Genomic DNA, 19,140 nt, shown 5'->3' on the forward strand with positions numbered 1-19,140 from the left:
TATTTCACAGCTTGCTGGAGCAACACGAGAAAACTGAGGGCTGCATCATATTTTAGTGTTGAGCCAAACACAGACATTGCTAGTAGTTTTGTGAAGATAGAAGTAATATAGAGCCACTGCAGATCAAACTGGAATGAATATCATCAGCAGTGTTGCGTGTTTATTTTCTGAAAGAACAAGAATATCTTTTAGACTAAATAATTAGAAATCAAATGGCAAAACTCACATCACTCCTTATTTCCAATCTCATCCCATCTTATTTGTCCTAGGATAATTGACTGGCTTAACGCAAGTTACTACCCACCCACCTACTGATACACTTTTTTCCCTTCTCTCCAATGCAGACAGAGCAGCTGGTGACTCTTTGGATTCTCTTTATCGTCACAATTGCTGGAAACGCCATCGTCCTCTTCTCTACCTGGAGGAGGAAGCGGAAATCTCGAATGACCTTCTTCGTTACACAGTTGGCAATCACAGGTAGTATATGGGAGGGGAAAGGGCATCTGAACTTCACACTATTAAAATGACAAATAACAAAATGGAAGTTGAGTGGTGAAGAATTCAGTTGCCACCTAATGTCCATAAGACAGATGGATGGCTGCTTATCTTAGGGCTCAGTCTGCCTCTGATCTAAAAAGATGTTGCTAAATGTAGTAGTGCCTGTGTCCGACGCAGCGGCTGCTACTCATTGATTTCACTGAATCTTACCTTCCAGTCTGAATTTTCATCCACATTTCCCAGAAGTTTTGTCCCCAGCTGTTGTCATGGAACTGTTTAAACTAGTTTAAGATGAATCTCTTGTTTTTTTCAACTAAAACCCTTTCTAAAGAACTTCATATGGTATTTCTCCATCAGTTATGCTCTTGCACTGAAGAGTGACAATAACTTCATGTTGTCTGGTTTAACCAAGTAAGGGAAATACAAAAATGTACTTGTGGAGAGGAATGCATTTAGCTAATTTTTTGAATGGGGAAAAAAGGGTGCTGATCCAAGAACTCTGTAGTTTTTAAATAAAGTCAAAAAGGTACAGAAACCTGGTTTGTAAAATGTCAGTCTCAGCAACTACGAAAGGAAACGAGCATAAGCAACGCATTGTTTCTCTGTGGCCTTGAATGGACTAAATTTGTGAGGGTTTAAGTTTCCCAAGGGAAAATATGTGCTGTTTCTATAACAGTGTCCTGCTACTAATCCCTGCTTACAAGACAGCTGTATTGTATCGTTTGTGTATATAGGATATATTTATACGCTTTCTGTTGGTTTTTTGGTAAGTCATGGCAGAAATTACATCACTTTTCCACTGAAGGTCTATTTTAATACGTGTTTTCTCAGCTATATTGCATACTCCTTTGATGTCTGTTGTACCTCTATTTAAACTGGAAAAGAAAAGGACTACACTCCCCCTTTTTCAACATGTATTCTTTGCAAGTAAATGAACAAATGAACTCCTGCTCATGGTCTCAGCTTGTCCCTTTCGAAGAACTACTCTCAGTTGAAACAGCTAGACCAAGGTGTGTACAGTGATGCCCATAAATACGGCCGATGTAAGAATTATTGCAAGGTGAGGACACGAAGGTTTGCAGTGACTCCTCTTCTGAAGCGCTGACAGTTGGTTTTGCTGTTTGCCTGTGATTCATCTATAATTAGATGTTTCACTTCTTATCTCGGTTGTGACTTTCATGTCACTTCCTTCGTGTGCCATCGGTATTTTCCATCAGGTAAGGCGTGTTGGTACAGCCTCGCAACATAGTTTGGAAGTGTCAATCACAGATTAAGCTTTACAGTATTCACAGGAGTTTCAAAATAGCCAGTCTCTACTGAAAGATCTCCCAATCCCAGATGAATATATGGAAGAGAGTGAAAGGTAGGCAACCAAGAAGCTGTATGGGCAAAGACCAGAAAAGCAATTGAAGCGCAAGAAGGACACTGTCCGTTTTCTACCTACTGTCATCAGTGAGCAGAGTACTGGGGCAAGTATCATGAGAAGGGCTTTGGAAGAGATAAGGGTGGAAAACGACCTTTGTGCCCTTCTGGCACTGAGGGCAAAAGGGCTGGGCTTGCTGCTAGAGCAAAGGCACAGGTAATAGGTGGGACATAATAGCAAGAGCTCAAGTAAACAGCGACGGGTCCTGTCCTAGTAAGAAAACAAATGTATTTACTGCAACAGAGAACACAACAACATAAGGACACGAGTGTCCAATTCAAACGAATGAAACGAAGCAGACAGAAGTGTCTGGACCGGGATAACTGAGGATAAGGCTGGTCCACATGAGGTGTACTAGGAGGAGGCTACTGCTGTTGCTGCGCTGAGTAAGGGCCTGGATAAGAGTTTTGCCATTTTGGACCCATAGGGAAGGCTGAATTTTTGGATTAAAGCGGAGGTGTATAGAGAGCTATTCACTCAAATAAAATCTACATGAAGAGAGGAAGGTATTGAAAGTGCAGTTTTGAGAGCACTGGGATAACCTGTGGCAAAGACAATAAGGCAAATATCCTATTAGACGTGGGCTGCAAATTGTGCTATACAGGTAACGTTACAATATTGACTGAGGTCGACATGTTCCACTTGCTCGTTCTTCTGACCTTCCCTTCCCTAAAATTGTACCTGACTTTTAAAATCAGAGCTTCAAAGTGCCTGAGTTCAACAGTCTGTTTGATTTCATATTACAGAAATTCACAAAGAAAACTCACTTGACATTCACATCTGTGATGTTAGAAGAAGTAACACCAGCTTGAACAGCAAGGCTTCTTTCAAGCAATGTTGACTTCTTTTTTTTTGATGCAGGAGACAGAACTCTGATTTATCTTCTCGCACCAAGATTTCCTGACAGTATTTTGGCACAAAGAAATGACTTTATTCCTGAAATGGAGCCATTTCACTTTCTTATCTTCAATAATACTAATAAGAACAAAGCAAGCTGGCAACAGTCATCATCCTTTCACAACAAGCTACGAGGTAGACATAGAACATTATAAATGTACTGGCTTGTTACATTGCTTTGACATCCCAGGCATATTTAAATCCTACCAACTAAAGCCTAATCTCCTGAGCAGTCAATATTACTACTTTGATTTATTTTGAGATTTTTAAAATATTTATTATTTGTACCCCAGTAGCAAAGAGAAGAATAATGGATATAGCTTTGTCAATGCAGGCATTTCAAAGCCATTTAAAAACTTTTTGTCTATTGATCTGCGGCTCGATAGCTGAGTAGTGTTCTCAATTCTCATGTCTTCCCACTAATGTAGTGCCAAAATGAAATGAAAATATAGCCCTTGTGTTAGAATAAACAAGGTATTCAAAGCAAATTGTGCATAATACATGAATAGGAAATGAGCACTGTTCTTCTCCTTGACTGGTTGCCAAGCCAGATGCAGAAGAGAAGTAACTAACTGATTGAGGCTTCTTTCAATACCACCAGAATTCAGTGGTTCAACCCACTCGGCAAATTCAGAGATAAGACTCGTACTGCTCCCTTACTATGCCATAATTCAACCTGGTGTTCGACGCTGCAGGGATCTGTAGGAATGTGAGTGATCCCTTCAACTTCAGTGTGCTTAAAGATGTTGCTGAAGCCTGGATTCAGATTATTTTGTATTAAATATATGCCTATACAGTGCCTGTGTCAGTACCGCATTTAGGTCTATGTTTAACTCTCCACTCATGCATAAATCTCTTTGAAATTATCCGGGAATTAAGCACTAGGAAACCAGCTAAGAGTTAACAGCTGAGTTGAACAATAGTACTAATCACTCAGCATCAGCTAGTTTAACAAAAAGGAATATTGCCATGATTGCCTTGCGTTCAGTTTGCTTTCGGGCATATTCCTTTTTTGTAAAAATGTTTTTCTTAGAAATAAGCTCATCTCTGAAGACTGAAACTAAAGCTAGGTCTCCTACAGGTTTCTATCTCTAAGGCAATTTAGTTTCTCAGAAAGTGTACGCTCTGAAGATTACCCTGTGAGGAGGGTATTTCTAAACACTTTTTCCTGAATAGATTTCTTCTGAGTTTAGCACAAGTTATGCCCATGGCGTAGCTCTCTCTCCTGGCAGGAAAACTTTCACGTCTCCCGCTACCTGATGCCATTTCACATAACTTCAGAGCCTTAGTGTCTTTAAGATCTTTGCCTCTGACTGTATTCACCGAGTAGTTCAAGATCAAAAAGTGGGGTCTGACAGATGGGCAAGTTCGCAGGCACTCTATCACACTGGAAATTTTCAAGTGAAATACGGTTGTTTTCAGAAAAGAGAGTTTGTCCACATATGTACATCCATTTAGATCACTTTACCCAGCTCTACCAAATGAAGGCCTTCTTAACTCTACTCTCAAAATGTAAAAGCAGCGGACATGAGCACATAAAAACACAGTTATTTGAGTAGCATTGGACAAGGAAGGTCATTTATTGATTAAATAGTCCATTGAATAAAAACTGTTATTATTTGACCTATTCTAAAACCAAGAAAGCAATACATTAAAAAGCTCTGCTGAAAAGTATTTTACTTCTCATTATTCTTCATCCAACCTCAACTACTACTGACAGAGGAACATACGTAAGGTTTTTTTTAATGACCAAAAGTGCATAGTTTATTGAGAGTTTTTTTACTCCAACATTAACATCTGGAAAGTTGGAGCTGGAAATGTCATGACCATTAGCGCTGTGTGTTTTTCTTTCCATTCCAACATTAGCAGAAATCAGTACCTTAAGAACAATGTTAGATTTTGTCCATTGTTAGGGGTAGAAATACATGTAGGCACTTCAATGCATGCCCTGTTTTAAGCCATAGGCTGACAGACTTGGTTAGAAGTACATGCTCACTTAGGTATGCTGTGGCTGTAATGAAGACAGAAAATAAAAAAATGGTTAGCTAACTTCTATGGTAGCTTATCTACAAACAGAAAAAGAAAAGATGACCTGTAAAAGTATTTAGCTACAGTCTATATTGTGATATAAATACCAAATCCTAAGGGATGATTTGAGAACAACATTAAAAAGACAAGGAAGTATTTTTAAGTGTGTCGTTATACATTGCTATCACTTTCTTCAGTTGCTCCCAGAAAGCTGCACCACAGGAGGCCTCAGTCCTTAAGCAACTGCGTTCCTTTTGGTCAGTGTTTAGCAAAAAGCAGTACACTGAAAACTTGCTACAAGAGGCTTATGGGAGCAAATGTGTGGAAATGCACCCTGCTACTGACTCTTTATTTTCTGTGCTACTTCTGCCCAGAGAGAACATGATTGTGGAACTAAAACCAACTGGGCTCAGCCACTGACTTCTGGGATGGCTTTGGTTAAGATGACTGAAGGCAGAGTCTGCCAACTAATCTGTTAGTTAAATGCACTAAATAGGTGCGTCTAACTCTACTACTACAACAGATAAGCATGACCAAACACATTAGAAGTTGTCCTTCCGTTCTTCTTCTTCTTGTGTTTTGTTTTTCTTTCTACACCAAAACCACTACGGCATTGACTGCTTTAATGGACTGTGCCTGTCCTTCAATATTTTTCTTCCTTATGTATGTGACTTGAAGGAATGAAGATGACTTGTTACTCCCTGATCTGTACGAAAGCTTAATATAATAACACCATTACCAAAATTAACATGTAGAACAATATTAACAGCTAATTGTCTCTGTTCCAGCTTTTCATCTGGAAAATGGTACTAGTAATATTTCCACACTTCAGAGAAATCATACATACGAATTCATCAGTTTTACAAGTACCTTAGACATCACAGTGATTATGAGCATTGGAAGTTAATTGCATAGAGCCAATTAGCAGCTAACTCAGCAAGTCACCTTAATGGAGGTGGACTGTTGGCAGCCAAAGAGCCCACAGAGTTCCCAGTTATACTGGAAAACTTACACCTTGCCAGCTGGGTCTTGGCTGGAACCTGCCATCTGATTTACATGATTGCCCACCCAAGACACAGAAACCTGACACAGAATGCTAGACTGAAATAGAGTTTATTTTAACAATTCCCAGAAATCTGTGGCTTTCTCCCCTTTTCAGGCCTCTATTTTCCGATAATTTGTGGGGAAAAAAATGAAGGCTGAGGAAAGGTGAGAGGCGTCCATTTCCTACCTGCAGAAAAGAAGACTTGGAGGAAGTTACAACTGAATTGCAGAGTTCATTGATAAAAATGAAAGAAGGATGTTTGCATTTCTTGTATTCATTACATCCTAAAACCTCTTGAAAGTGTAATTAATGTATGGTAAGGAAAGAGTCCCTGCTAATTGATCGTCTGTGTTCTATGCTACATGTTCCTGTCAGTACTGAAAAGGATTTGTCAAAATTGGGAAGGAAGAGTGTAATTTGCTAATATTCCCTCAGGCACAGACACTGAAATCTGCTGGAGTACCCAATCTCCCAAATTTGGAAGCAGCCTGATTCCCATACACCTAGCTGGAAGCCCAACAACTCTGCAAATCACCTGGGTGTACCCACGGCTTGAAAAATCAGCAAAGAAATAGATTATATTCATCTTTCCTCTGCAGGCTAGAGAAACTATATTGTTTAATACAACTGTTCATTATGCATTCACAGAATAAATGAGAATCAATTTACCAAGAGCAAAAAAGGTTTCCGGGAATAAACACAGCAATATTAGCATTACTTATTCAGTGTATCCCATGAACTATGCTGAGTTCTCTGGACTGGGGGTGAATAAGTAAATTCATTGCATGGCTGCATTAGTTCCCTGGAGAAGAAGCAATCATTTTCCATCCTGATTCTGCTGAGAAGACTAATTCAGTAACTGGAAAACAACACAGGACTTACTTTAAATTAGGTATGTATTAGTATACCCCCCCGAAACTAAGACATAGTGCAGGATAAGATAAATGTGGTCACTGCCTGCGATACCCCATTGCAGCACGTGGCAAATCAGACTTGATATCCGTTGGCATTTCTGGTGATTTAATACAACCTAGCAGAAACTCTAATTGTCCTTTGAACTTTAGCTCAGATTTGAAAATGAGTCATAGTACCCTAGATCGTAACAAGCAACTTGGAGACTGACACTATACAATTCCAGTTTGATATTATACACTTAGATTTCTTATGTGAACAGTCAGGAATATTTCTGTATGTCTATACATAATCATTCTGGTCTGCATATATGGTTAGTCAACACAAGACTCTATCCTTCCTGAGGAAAATAGAAAATCTCAAATACACGCATCCCTCCTGAAACACATTTTCTCCAAAGCTGAGCCTGAAGTACATGAGGTAAAAAGTGCAATATCCTCATAAGTTAGGCAAGGAAACCAAGAGTGAAGGTTAGCATCAAAACTGAGTGCTGAAAGAAGCTTTATGAAAAGCGAGATCCTGTGGGTGTCAGGATCTCTGTTTCGGAGTGTTTGCTCATACAGACAGAGGAAAATGGTCATGGAAAACAGAGCAGATTCCATGTTTTAGAGGTGAAATCATGAAGCTGGAGGTCTGACACAGAACTCTGCATCCTGATTATACATTGCTCCAATCTAGTCTAGCAGTGTAGGAACAGTTAAACTGGGACTAGCACACAAATGTTTGATCTGCTTGCACAACTTCCTTGTGAGGTTTAATGTAAAAGAAACTGCTTTTGGTGCAAAATGAACTCTCCTTGAAAAGGTGAAGATATGCTCCCACAAGACTGGGGCTCTAAGAATAAAGGTGGCCTTGGAGAACTGGCAGTAATCCTGTGGTCTAAGGTAGTTGGATTGCCTTTGCCTTCTGTGTACACGGGCAAGGGAACTGGAGTCAAGGAATTATTCCAGGAAAGACAAAGAAACAGCAATGGAGCTGATTTTGATGCAGTACCCAGAAAGTTTTAGCCTAGAATACGGTACTCCAAAAAGCAGGCTGGTTAGTGCCCCACCAGGGAGTTCTTGTAGAAGTGGGACACACCTAGAGTGTAGAAATGAGCTGTAGGTTTGCTGACAACTACTTCTTCAGCTTTAGGTTCCAATTCCAAACTGAATTCAAAATGGTGTTAACCAGCCTGGACCTGAGCTTGTGTAGTCTACTTTTTGCCTAATTCTCACTTTTTTTTAGATACCTTCTTAAGGGCTCACTGGAATTCCAGGGCTGGACACAGTATTTGTGTTTGCTATGACTCTATCCATTGTAGCTCACTGCAGTAGGAAAAAGTAGTACTGGCAAAAAAGCAAAAAAAGCTGACGTGCTGTATCTATAACAGTGGAGTGCAATGTCCCTCTTATTAGTGGAAATATAAAGATAATGAGCTCTCCAAATTTTCTACTGGAAGCAAGAATGGTCATCCACTTAAAAGCCCTGTAATGACTGTTATTTCTATAGCCAACTTTAATCTTAGAAATGCAGGAACAAGATGTCCATGATTCATGGTTTGTAATTAATGTAATCACAACCCACTAGGCAGACGTCCTTAAACCAGCGTTTTTCAGCCTGTTGTGTCTGAGCAGTGGTCTTCTGATCCCTTACAGGTAGGGAAAACCACTCTGTGGCATAGCTCCAAGAACAAAGCTGAGGTCCCTGCAGGCAAGGAGAACTCATAAAAAAACCCCTCTTCTTTCCTCAATGTACAGCATTTAAATACTGTACTAAATTGTTCTGTAAGGGGACAGTTGGTGTGTTCATCATCCATAGGTGTTCACAGTGGGATTTTCAAAGTGCCTAGCGATATAAACCGTATTCCCTCTGCAACTGCATAACAGCAGACACGCTTTCCCAGCTTGCCAGTAGCTCCAGTACCAATTTCAGTGTAGGATATGGTGATGTGGCTTTTTTCATGTTGCACAGGACCACTTGGGAGCCTGAGAATTCGGCAACAATTGGAGATGCCCTCATTTCATCTGCATCTCAGTCACTAGAACACTCTCAAGCCAGAGGAATCTTTTTTAACTTTTATTTTGTGGAGCTATAACATATTTTCGGTAGAGGTGTGGATTGCTGTACAAAGAATTTGAGTTTTTCCATATATAACCTTTAGGGACTTAACAGGTCCCCTGTGTCTAGAGCAGAGAAACACTAGCTACAGTACACCTATAAATATTCAACACAGCACACAATGATTATTGCTTTGCAGTGTATATGTATGTTTAAAATCACAGGCAGGCACAAGACTTCTGTTCCTAAGTCACCCAGGAGTGCCTTTGAATGCCAGCCCTAAGGCTTGGGCCCCTGGACACTCTCACAACGGAAATAATAATATTAGCAGAACATTTTGTGACGATCCTATCTCCCAAAATTCATCCCAGATCATACATTTTTTTAACTAAGATGGAATCAGTTGCTCTGTTTGCTTTTCCTGGGTAATAAGTCTTTTCTGAAAGGATTAAAAAATGATGAATGGACCTTAGATGCCCCATCTCTATACAAAGGCACTGTTCTCTCATTTCAACAGACACACACAGAGCCTAAACTTGATTCCACTTCCCCACCTACAGATTTCCACATAGGAGATCCATATTTACCCTTTCTACTATTTTAAAAGAAGCTATCATTATTTCAGGTCTTTGCATACAAATGCTTTTCCTGACTAGACATCTGTGTGACTAAAATGAAAGTGCTTTCTTTCAGCAAGTTTTTGCTAGTAGTTCCCCCCCGCCCCTTTCACCTTCAATGTAACTTCTCTAACTCTGTGCCGAGACCTGCACTGTGCAGCGAAATTACTGCACCATCACAGCTCTGCTGATACCAGTAGGGCTGTGTGGAGACTGTAAAGGTTTGCCTGGCTGGCTACCACACCTTTGAGGGCTGTAAGACAAAAATGCAGTGTGGTCTGAGACTGTACACTAATAACCATGTGGTATTTGAAAGAAAGAGCGAAAAAGAACAATATTTTAATCTTAGTAACTTTTCCAGTTAGCCTAGTGGAATGTGAATCAGGCAAATATCTTCAGACGCCTTTCTCTTCTAGATAGGTGGTTGAGTACTTTGGTGATAACCTACATTTGCAGGTCTTTGATCCAAAGGGATTTTAATCTGTGACCTTTGTCATCTGAGGAAGTTATTGTTATTCAGGGCATTAGAATCACAAAATCACAGAATGGTGGGGATTGGAAGGGACCTCTGGGGATCATCTAGTCCAACCACCCTTACCAAAGCAGGTTCCCCCAGAGCAGGCTGCACAGGACCTTGTCCAGGAGGGTTTTGAGTATCTCCAGAGAAGGAGACTCTATAACCCTCTGGTCAACCTGTTCCATTGCTCCGTTGCCCTCAAAGTAAAGAAGTTCTTCCTCATGTTCAGGTGGAACTTCCTATGCTGCAGTTTGTGCCCGTTGCCCCTTGTCCTGTTGCTGGGCACCACCGAAAAGAGTCTGGCCCCATCCTCCTGACACCCACCCTTGAGACATTTTTAAGCATTTATAAGATCTCCTCTCAGTCTTACCTTCTTCAGGCTACACAAGCCCTAAACATTGCTTCTTTTGCTTTGTGTAGCATCAGAATTAGCAGGGAGAGTGGAGGGAAAATGCTCTGTTAACTTCTTGCCATGTCTACAGAAGTAGGTCTAAAGAAAGCATATGGCTTGACATCAGTCCTGGGAAGCAGAATGTGGCATAACTGTCATAGAGATAATGGGATTAAGTTTCATGACTGCATTCTTGCACACTTATACTCATTTTAGGGATTATTCATGCCATCTATTTTAGGTGCCTCACTGTAGGTATGTAAGATATGGAGTCACTCTCCCTGTGCTTCATTTATAGCCAATAGAGGAAGACACTGAGCTGCCTGTAAGTTTCACTGACTTGTATAGAAGGATTCAATTCCTAATTTAGGTCTCTAAAGTTGACTATATAAATCCCTCCAGTGTTCGGATGTGAACAAATATGTCAGGATTACTATTCGTCTTTGACAACTAGGAACCTAATCTTCCACCATTTCAATCAGACCTCAGAAGGCTCTGACTCAAAATCCATCTGCAAATACAAAGTTTTACGGAGAAGCTTTTTCTCAGTACTTATTTATTAATTTTTTTATAAGCACAACAAGGCATATCAACATGTTACCTGATGGAAAATGCATGATTCTTTCTTTTGTGCTCAGCTCTGTTTCTAAATGGCCATCTGGAATATGTCCAAACTTTTCTGGGCTCTGCCCAAAAGACAATTTATTCAAGTGGGTCTGGAAAAAAAGTGTAGCTTAAACAACAAATGTTATTCCAAACCTGTGCAGTAACACAACAGCTGCATGATTAAACTTAAAGGAGAACCTTTGCAGTGGAGATAACTGCTGTGCCCCACTGTGTTACCAAAAAGAACAGCCTGAAATTCCTGAGGGATGCAATGTAGATATGGATGCATTTTAGCAGCTCATTCTGTTTCTGCACACATTTAATACACACACACACACACAAAAAAAACCAAAACCACTTTGTCAGCATTAAACTGAGGTAGCCAGGCTCCGTAGCCCAAAGTTTTAAATCCAAAAGACACTTGCAGGTAAGTCATAAATTTCTCCATTCCTATTCAGTTAGGCAAGCAGGAGCAAGAAAGAGAGCAGGGTGAAGACCTGCTTCACAGGAATAGTCAAAATAAGATGGAAATTACATTTGGACAAACCCCCAAATATTTCACTTCCAAGTCAGACTTCTTGCTGCTTCTTAAGAAACAGGGATAACAGCACTGGAAAGCAGAAGCAGTTGGTTGGTCTTTCTTAGACTGAGAGATTACTGATAACTAACAGAGGTGATTTTTCTTGCAAGATGTTTGTACTGTCATTGTAGACTTGCAAAAGACAATTACAGACAAAATATTATCTGAACATGGCAGAAGCCTGCCGACTAGCAGTGGGGAACAGGGAGTTTTCAACATGAGCAATGAGTTTGCTTTGAAGCTGTAGGAACCGGAAGAAATACAACAAAAAGCGACGTTTAAGTCTCTTAAAAAAAAAAGATATCAGTATTTTATGTGTGTGTGTGTAAATAATTTTACAAAGATATTCATGAGCTGAAGAAATAATGTTAACAGCAAAAATCAAATCCCATCCACTGGATGTGCCAGGACAGCTTTTATTCTACTGGGTTTTTAGTATAACCTTAACTGTGGAGATGAGTAGCATACCTCTACATTTTAAGATGGTGTTGTTCTGTGGATGGATATTTTATAGTCTTGAATGGAAGAACTGATTTCTATCCATTTTTACTTTCCAGCTCACACAGGCAGGGAGAAAAGCAGGAACTGATGCTATGTGTAGGAGGGATGGAGACCCTTCTTAGCAAATGGCTTTCCCATGCTACAGAGATAGGGACTGTATAAACACTGGTTTTCTAATGTGTTATGGGATTGCTGGAGTTACTGTTACATTACTACTAAATCCAGAAAAATAATTTAAGGTATATTAAATATGGTAATTTCATACTGCTTCTTAGGAAATTGTCACTCCAGTGACATCTGATTTCAATTGAAAGACAAGAAATGTCATTTTTTGCTCACTCTTCTTTGTTTTAATGAAACACACAAAATATTTAAAAATTAAGGGGACTTTCTCTCTTATTTAAAGTTTTTACTGAGGAACTTCAAGGCCATGGAGTTTTGCTCATAGAAGTCAGTAGCAGATCCCTCTAAAATGGCTGAAAAGCAAAAGTGGCTTTTTCTTTCAGCCGTAGCATGGAATCCAGCATCATCACTTCTGAGACCAGCTTTGTACATAACCCTGGAAAAGTGAGGGTCTTTCAGTGTTTTGTTCATCTCTCTAAAAGGAGGATACCATGTCACCTTTTCCATTTTTCCTTTACAGAATTAATTTAAATTTGGTTCCTGGATTTCCCTGACAGAAGCACATGCAGGCACACAGCAAGCCTGACACATTTTAAATACTGGTCTTGTTAGATGGCACAGCCCATTTGGAGTAAGCCTGACAGCTCTGGCTGCATGGGGCCCAGGAAAACTGTACTACAGCACTGATCCACTCATGCAATGTATGCATTTCCAACCTCTGATCATCTCCTCTGATGAGTTTTTACAGCCCTGTGATACTCAAAACTCCCTATGAAACATCAGATAAGTTTCTTTGTGTCAAAGAGTTATTAGTGGCAAATCTCATTGCTCTAAGTCAGAAACTGTTATGAAATTTTAATGCACAAAAGACCACATAGCGATAAAACTACCCACCTGAAATCTTTGCTTTGCAAAGTTATCTAATATTAATAAGTGTAAACCACATCAGTTTCACATCAACCTGGTTTCTCTGAAGGGTTCTCTCATAATATCTTGCTGCAAAGCCTTACCTCTTTCAAACACTGAAGCTTCTCAAACACACAAATCAGGAGTGAGACCTGTACCTTTGTAACCTGGCCATAAATGAAGACTGTCTATAAGTCTCCCTGCATGGGTATGCTATAATTTATAGCTTGGCAAGTTAACTGGAACACCAAAAATGTAGTCTTCATGAAGTACCTCTCAAATGCCCAGTTTCCCTTCCATGCAGCAAGTAAACCAACTGGGTTTGTTGAAAATATGGTACCTTTTGCAACCCTCAAGGGTTTCGCAAAGCACTGATTGTCTCTTCTACAGCAAAAATTTGTTCAAATAGAAGTTTTGAGTTGTGTGAGCTTGTAGCGGCTTGGATAACAAGGGATCTGGTTGTAGGGTGGGTGAGACAGAGGTTCAATTTGCCATCTTCTGAGGCACTGGAATGAAACCAGCATGAAAGTGTATTGCACTGTGTCTGGATCAGGGGAAGGTGAGCATATGCTACCTCGGCTATGGATTTTCTGTCAGCGATGGCATTAAAAACACCTATTGCGTTCTGAAGCTAGCTTATTGTAACTGCATACCATCTCCAAAGGCATGTAGCATGGAGCAGCTAGTGTGCTTAAAGTTAGACTTTAGCTCATTGCCTACTACCTGCTTCTGGGTAGAGTGGAAACATGAAGTCCACCATTGCAAATAACTTTTAAGTGGTCTTTCTGAGAGGAACACTCACTCCCCTATCTAGACCAAAGCTATCAAATTATCAAATATCAACACTTAGAGCTGGGAGTGGAGGGGAGGAAAAGAAGGCAGTACAGTTTACTCCTTGTGAAAGGGAAAGTATATTCCACTAATACACCAAAGGGAAAAACAATTCCCCTTTGGGGGGAATCACATACCAATAGAGAAATTGTTATTTGGGATAAAGATCTTGAGGCCAACTGAAAAAAAAAAAAATATGTTGACAGTTCAATACTGGCTAGATTGGTGCCTGTTGTCTGTGTGAAGGTCTTAGATATTCCACGGTATTCTGCACGCTTTAAAACCGCGATTTACAGAATGATTTCTTAGGCTACAAAACCTGGACTCTGTAGGAGTATAAAGTTGATGCTTAGTTTACAGTAGAAGTAGGCAAGATAGACAAAAGATGAAGAGACTTACAGCAAAATTCACAGTAAACAAAATCTACAATGAAGAAAGAATATACTGAACCCAGTGAAGGTGCCGTGATGGAAATAGTCCCCAGCACACTCTGAGGACTGGCAGTACTCATGCAGCTGCTAAACACCGCGGCAAGTATCATTGCTCCCCTCTACCTGGGGAAAGCTGCAGGCCACCTGCACAGGGCCTGATTTTGGGAGAAAGCACATCCGTAGATTAGGTAAAGGAGTAAACTCACATGTCTTAATATTACATTCACGGACTTTGCTGAGCAACGGATGACCTCAGGAGAGGGGAAGATAGTTGTTTAATGCATCCAGAAACTAAAGCAATATGCCACTTCCTCAGTGGACATCAATGATGTCTTTAAAATAGCTCCATTGTTCTTTTGCCGAGTGAAGCCCTCACAGCATATGGGCACAGAAAGCCTTCTTTCCCTCCATGGCCTTCACAGCTCTCCCAGAGCCCAAATTTTTGGGACAGAGTCACGTTAGCCGGTGAACCACAGCACCTTTGCAGGACTGGGCATCTCCAGAGCCTGACGGTTTGGGAGGTGGCCACTCATGGGTACCAGGAAGATGTTTCAGCACCCTCTGGAAAGGATCCTTTTGTATCCAGGAAGAATATATATGCCTCCTGCCTGTCATAAAGTTCCCCAGCAAACAACACTCAGACACCTGTCGTCTTGAACTGGAGGGAGAGTCAGAGTCACATCAAACCGGTGACTGACAGAAGAGGACAAGCTGTCAGCCAGAAAGTATGAACTCCAACAGAGCACATCTCAATATATTACAATGCATTAGAAGTACTCAAGCACTTCAGCTTGCGTAGTTTAGAAGTTATGAGCACAAAGGGCATTTGCCTTTTAATAATGTTTTTATGAGCTGCCTGAGTGGTTTGTAAGCAGTTCAATATCCACTGCTGCATACCATTACTGCTGTATTTTCTAGAAGACTGCTGGAGAAACACAAGAAAGAAAATGACTGTGATCAAAGTGAAATTACAATACATAATTGCATTTCTGTGAACGCTCTACCCAGCTAATACAAATAGACTGGAAAAAATTGATTCAGCAAGATCCATCAGAAAAACAAAACAGTGCTTCCAAAACCATACCCCTTTTAGGTATGCTTTTAAATAACTCTGCACTTCGCTTACATGGTTTATAATGTCAAAGTAAATCTGAAAGGATCTGGAAAAGGAAATTGTTCTGAGTTCTTTTATTGGACATTTTTGTGTGCAGATAATGTCACAAAAAACATTTTGCTCTTGCTCAAGACTAATTCAATCATCCTAAAATGTCACAAGCAAATGGACTACCTACTCTTGCAAGACAGCATTATGCATTTTCGAGTGTATTTCCAAATTCTTAAACACCCACTCATTAGTATATCAAATACATTTTTAAGTGCGTGCTCTGGCAGGTTAGCATTGTTTTCAGCAAACAGTGTTTCCACAATGCATTTTTTATACTTTGCAGAATATATTCTTAAAAAGATAATGATATTATAAATTCATCGGATTGCTGGATTTATACAGTCTGTGGCTTATGTTATCTATTTCTCCTAATAGGTTGCTAAAAATATTCACATCCCTTCTTGGTTGACCATTCATTGCTTCAGAAGTGGAAAAATACACTTTGATCTGCACGAAGCTTTTCCAACAGTTTGCTGTGAATTGTAAATAAATATGAAAGTTCATATTCATTCACTGTTTTGGAAGACATTCCAATTTCAAAGAGGAAAAGGCACTAGTAAATTGATTTTAGCTTTTAAATGAGAGTTGTTCTTTACACTTATTAGACTCATCAATCTCACTGAATTACATGCAGGGAAAATCCAAATTTCTGGTTATTCACTTAAAAGATACCCAGACCTTTTTGGTCAGGAAGGGAAGCCAGACTTTTTAAAACACTAGTTTCCTTTATGATTTTAGCATGCTGTTGTTTCAGTTTTGGGCTGGGATTGCAACCTTGGAGCAGCTGCTGGCTGTCTTCACCCTCAAACCAAAAATCACATCTCATCCAAAGACTCTTGACACTGGTGGGAAACCGAATCCATTTTAGCAAAGCTCTGTGAAGGTCTCAGAGGCTCTGGGTGCCCTCATATTAGTTTCAGGCTGAACTTTTTGGGACCCCAGGTAAGAAGCGTGCACATGGAGCACTGTCAGACATGCCTGACTTGGCCACACCAACAAATACCTGATGTACCAGGTTCATGATGTGCCACAGCCCACAGACACAGTGTCATGGTTAGCATAAGCACACCCTTTATTTATATGAGTAACGTGCATTGGGAAAGCAGAGCAGCAGCATCTCTGAGTGTGGCTGGCGAAACATTGGTCCCATTTAATGTATCACTTCATAAACAAGTTTCTTCCAAGCAACCCATTTTTTGGACAAGGCAGAGTGCAGGAACAGTTGGTTTTATATTCCTATCACACTCGGCACACACAGTGCCGCACAGGGAAACGTGAAGGGCAAGAGGTGAACTCGGGGTTTTCTTTGGGGCCCCAGAGCAAAAGCAGGCATTAGGATGGCTGATGTTTTTATAACCTTTCCTGTGTCCCAGTGGTAGCCCTGAATATGCTTTGCGGATACACTCGGCAGCCAACAGACTGAACTATGTATTTTTTTACATCAGCAGCAGTCGGCTTTTGCGGCGTCAATTTATGCTGGTTTATAGGAAGGCTTAATTCTTGTTTTGACAGCTACAGAATTGTTCTGTGGTCCTGGAGGACTGATTATGGTTTTTCTACCTTCAGCCTGTTTCAGACATTCAAATCCTAATGACAGTTGTGCTACTTTTGTTTTTGTTTTCAATAAAAGGTCCTTGGCAGCCAAGCTGTATAATCCTTTGGGTCCAATATTTCAGCATTAAGGGGGGACGTGGATTTCTTTCTGAACTGCTTGGAAAACATACTGCCTGTAAATTATATGGGTTCCTGTTTGATTCCCCGATGAAAGTACAGGCAGGATTGTCATCTGACAGAAAGGATGCTTATTTTACAATTACTCTACGTGAGAGTTTGACTTCTGTTGATAAACAAAGGTCGGTGTGCAGAGTTTTCCACCTGCCTTCCTCGTATGCAAGGGGTAAACACTGAGAGACAGAATTGCACGAGCACGGTGCTGCCAGCAGCATGGCCATGATGACTATGCTTTACTTGGAATCATTGCTAAGGATCTCATTAGCTCTCGTTAAAAGACATGGCTCTAAACTTTTTGCATTAAATGTACAAACACATCATTAACATCTTCCAGTCTGTCATCTGCACCGCAGCTTTTCTAACTGCAAGTGAATGGAAATCATGGTGGAAATAGCCTTTGCATGCACTAAAAAGTGCTGAAACAAAAAGCTGCATTAAGAAGGCAGGGGTGTTTTTCTATTCCATTCTTGCATATTAAAGCAGTGGTATTTATTTATTATTCTGAGTTAGATTGTCTTTATGCCACCAACAATAAAACTTTTTCCCATCTTTTCGGAGGGCTGTAGGACAAAACACCCAGCATTTTCATGCAGTACTTCCTCACCTGCCAATCTACACTAATCACATTCGTGTGTTTTACAGGATTTCTGTGGAGAGTCACTCCCTTCAACTCCGTTGCCTAGCTAGTTACCAAAGGCTTACAAAGGTTGAACAGGATTTGTGGAATTCAGATCAAATATATCACATATGGTGCTACAGAGCTTTAGTTGTTCTAATAAGACCAAATGCTTAGAAGCCCATTTTGGCCAAGTTCAGCCCAACTACAGGACTGAGATCCAGACCATATGTAGTGAAATCTTCAGCCTGTTTTGGCACTGCAGTATATTTAATGGAAAGCAGCTCACTGTACATTCATGTGTGCTACCTTTTCCACACGATGATTTTACAAGGCAATTCTGCAACGCATTGTACCAGCATGCTTTTGTTCGTGCTATCAGCAAACACCAGGGGAGACAAAGCAGGTACAAAAATGGCAATGAGCATTGTTCTACTGTTTTGTAAATGCAAGCCTCAAGCTGGACAAAAATTGAGCTGCAGTGTGTAATATCACTGCTTGAGCATCACGGGAATCTGATTTACAGTTTGCTGCGAAGGAGGAAAGCAGGCTTTGTTCTTACCATTCCTACTTAGACTAAAGTATCTACATCAACAATAACTGAGCCTCCTAAGAAAGGATTCTAAGAAGTGTAGGTATTCAGTGACTATAATGACCAGAATGCCTGAGCTACGCCAACAGAAAATATTCCCAGGATAGTCCACATTGTGTAGATGAGAATAATCACACAGCTGCTGTTGTGACCAAGCTACGAACAAGGAGTCCTTAAAATACCTGATGTAAAGAGTTGCCAAAAAGGATCAGTAAGGGAGATCCAGAGGAAATAACAAAAGAAACTACGTGCAAGATGCTGGGGAAAGACAGAATTAAAATGGACTTGTTTGGTACTTGGTATCTTAGTAGGTATATTTCTTCTGGAAAATGCCAGAAGTACAGGCACCACTTGAAAAAAAATGAAGAGGCAATGAACGACAAACAGTGGGATTTCTATGTCCAGAACTGCCGTTCCAGTTCTCGTCCTCTGTTTTAGGGGGTGCTGTGCTCCCTACTGCAGCGCTGCCAGTTCAGTCTACCCCCCACCCCGTGACCCTCTAGCTGCATCCCCACAGCAAGCAGGGGGTGGGAAGGAGTGGTAGGAAGAGATTTATTAGTAAAGGCAAATTAAAAAAAACTTTAATGCCCTCCACAGTGGCAGGGCATGTTGAACTTTAATTCCTAGGGACCTGCTCTCCAGTTCTCTTCTAAGTGCTGTTTCTTAAGAGGTTGGCATGGTGCAGTACAT

The 19,140-nt window shown here is 40.5% G+C and overlaps 1 protein-coding gene across 1 annotated transcript in view; it reads left to right on the plus strand.

Annotated features, from left to right (window-relative positions):
- NPSR1 (neuropeptide S receptor 1) overlaps positions 1 to 19,140 on the plus strand; it is a 59,134-nt gene that overhangs the window by 12,768 nt on the left and 27,226 nt on the right. Inside the window, exon 2 of the mRNA XM_075417405.1 lies at positions 345 to 477. Coding sequence (XP_075273520.1) covers positions 345 to 477 — 133 coding nt within the window. The remainder of the gene's footprint in view (positions 1 to 344; positions 478 to 19,140) is intronic.

Source organism: Opisthocomus hoazin, chromosome 4 (assembly GCF_030867145.1).
Source record: "Opisthocomus hoazin isolate bOpiHoa1 chromosome 4, bOpiHoa1.hap1, whole genome shotgun sequence".
Lineage (NCBI taxonomy): Eukaryota > Metazoa > Chordata > Aves > Opisthocomiformes > Opisthocomidae > Opisthocomus > Opisthocomus hoazin.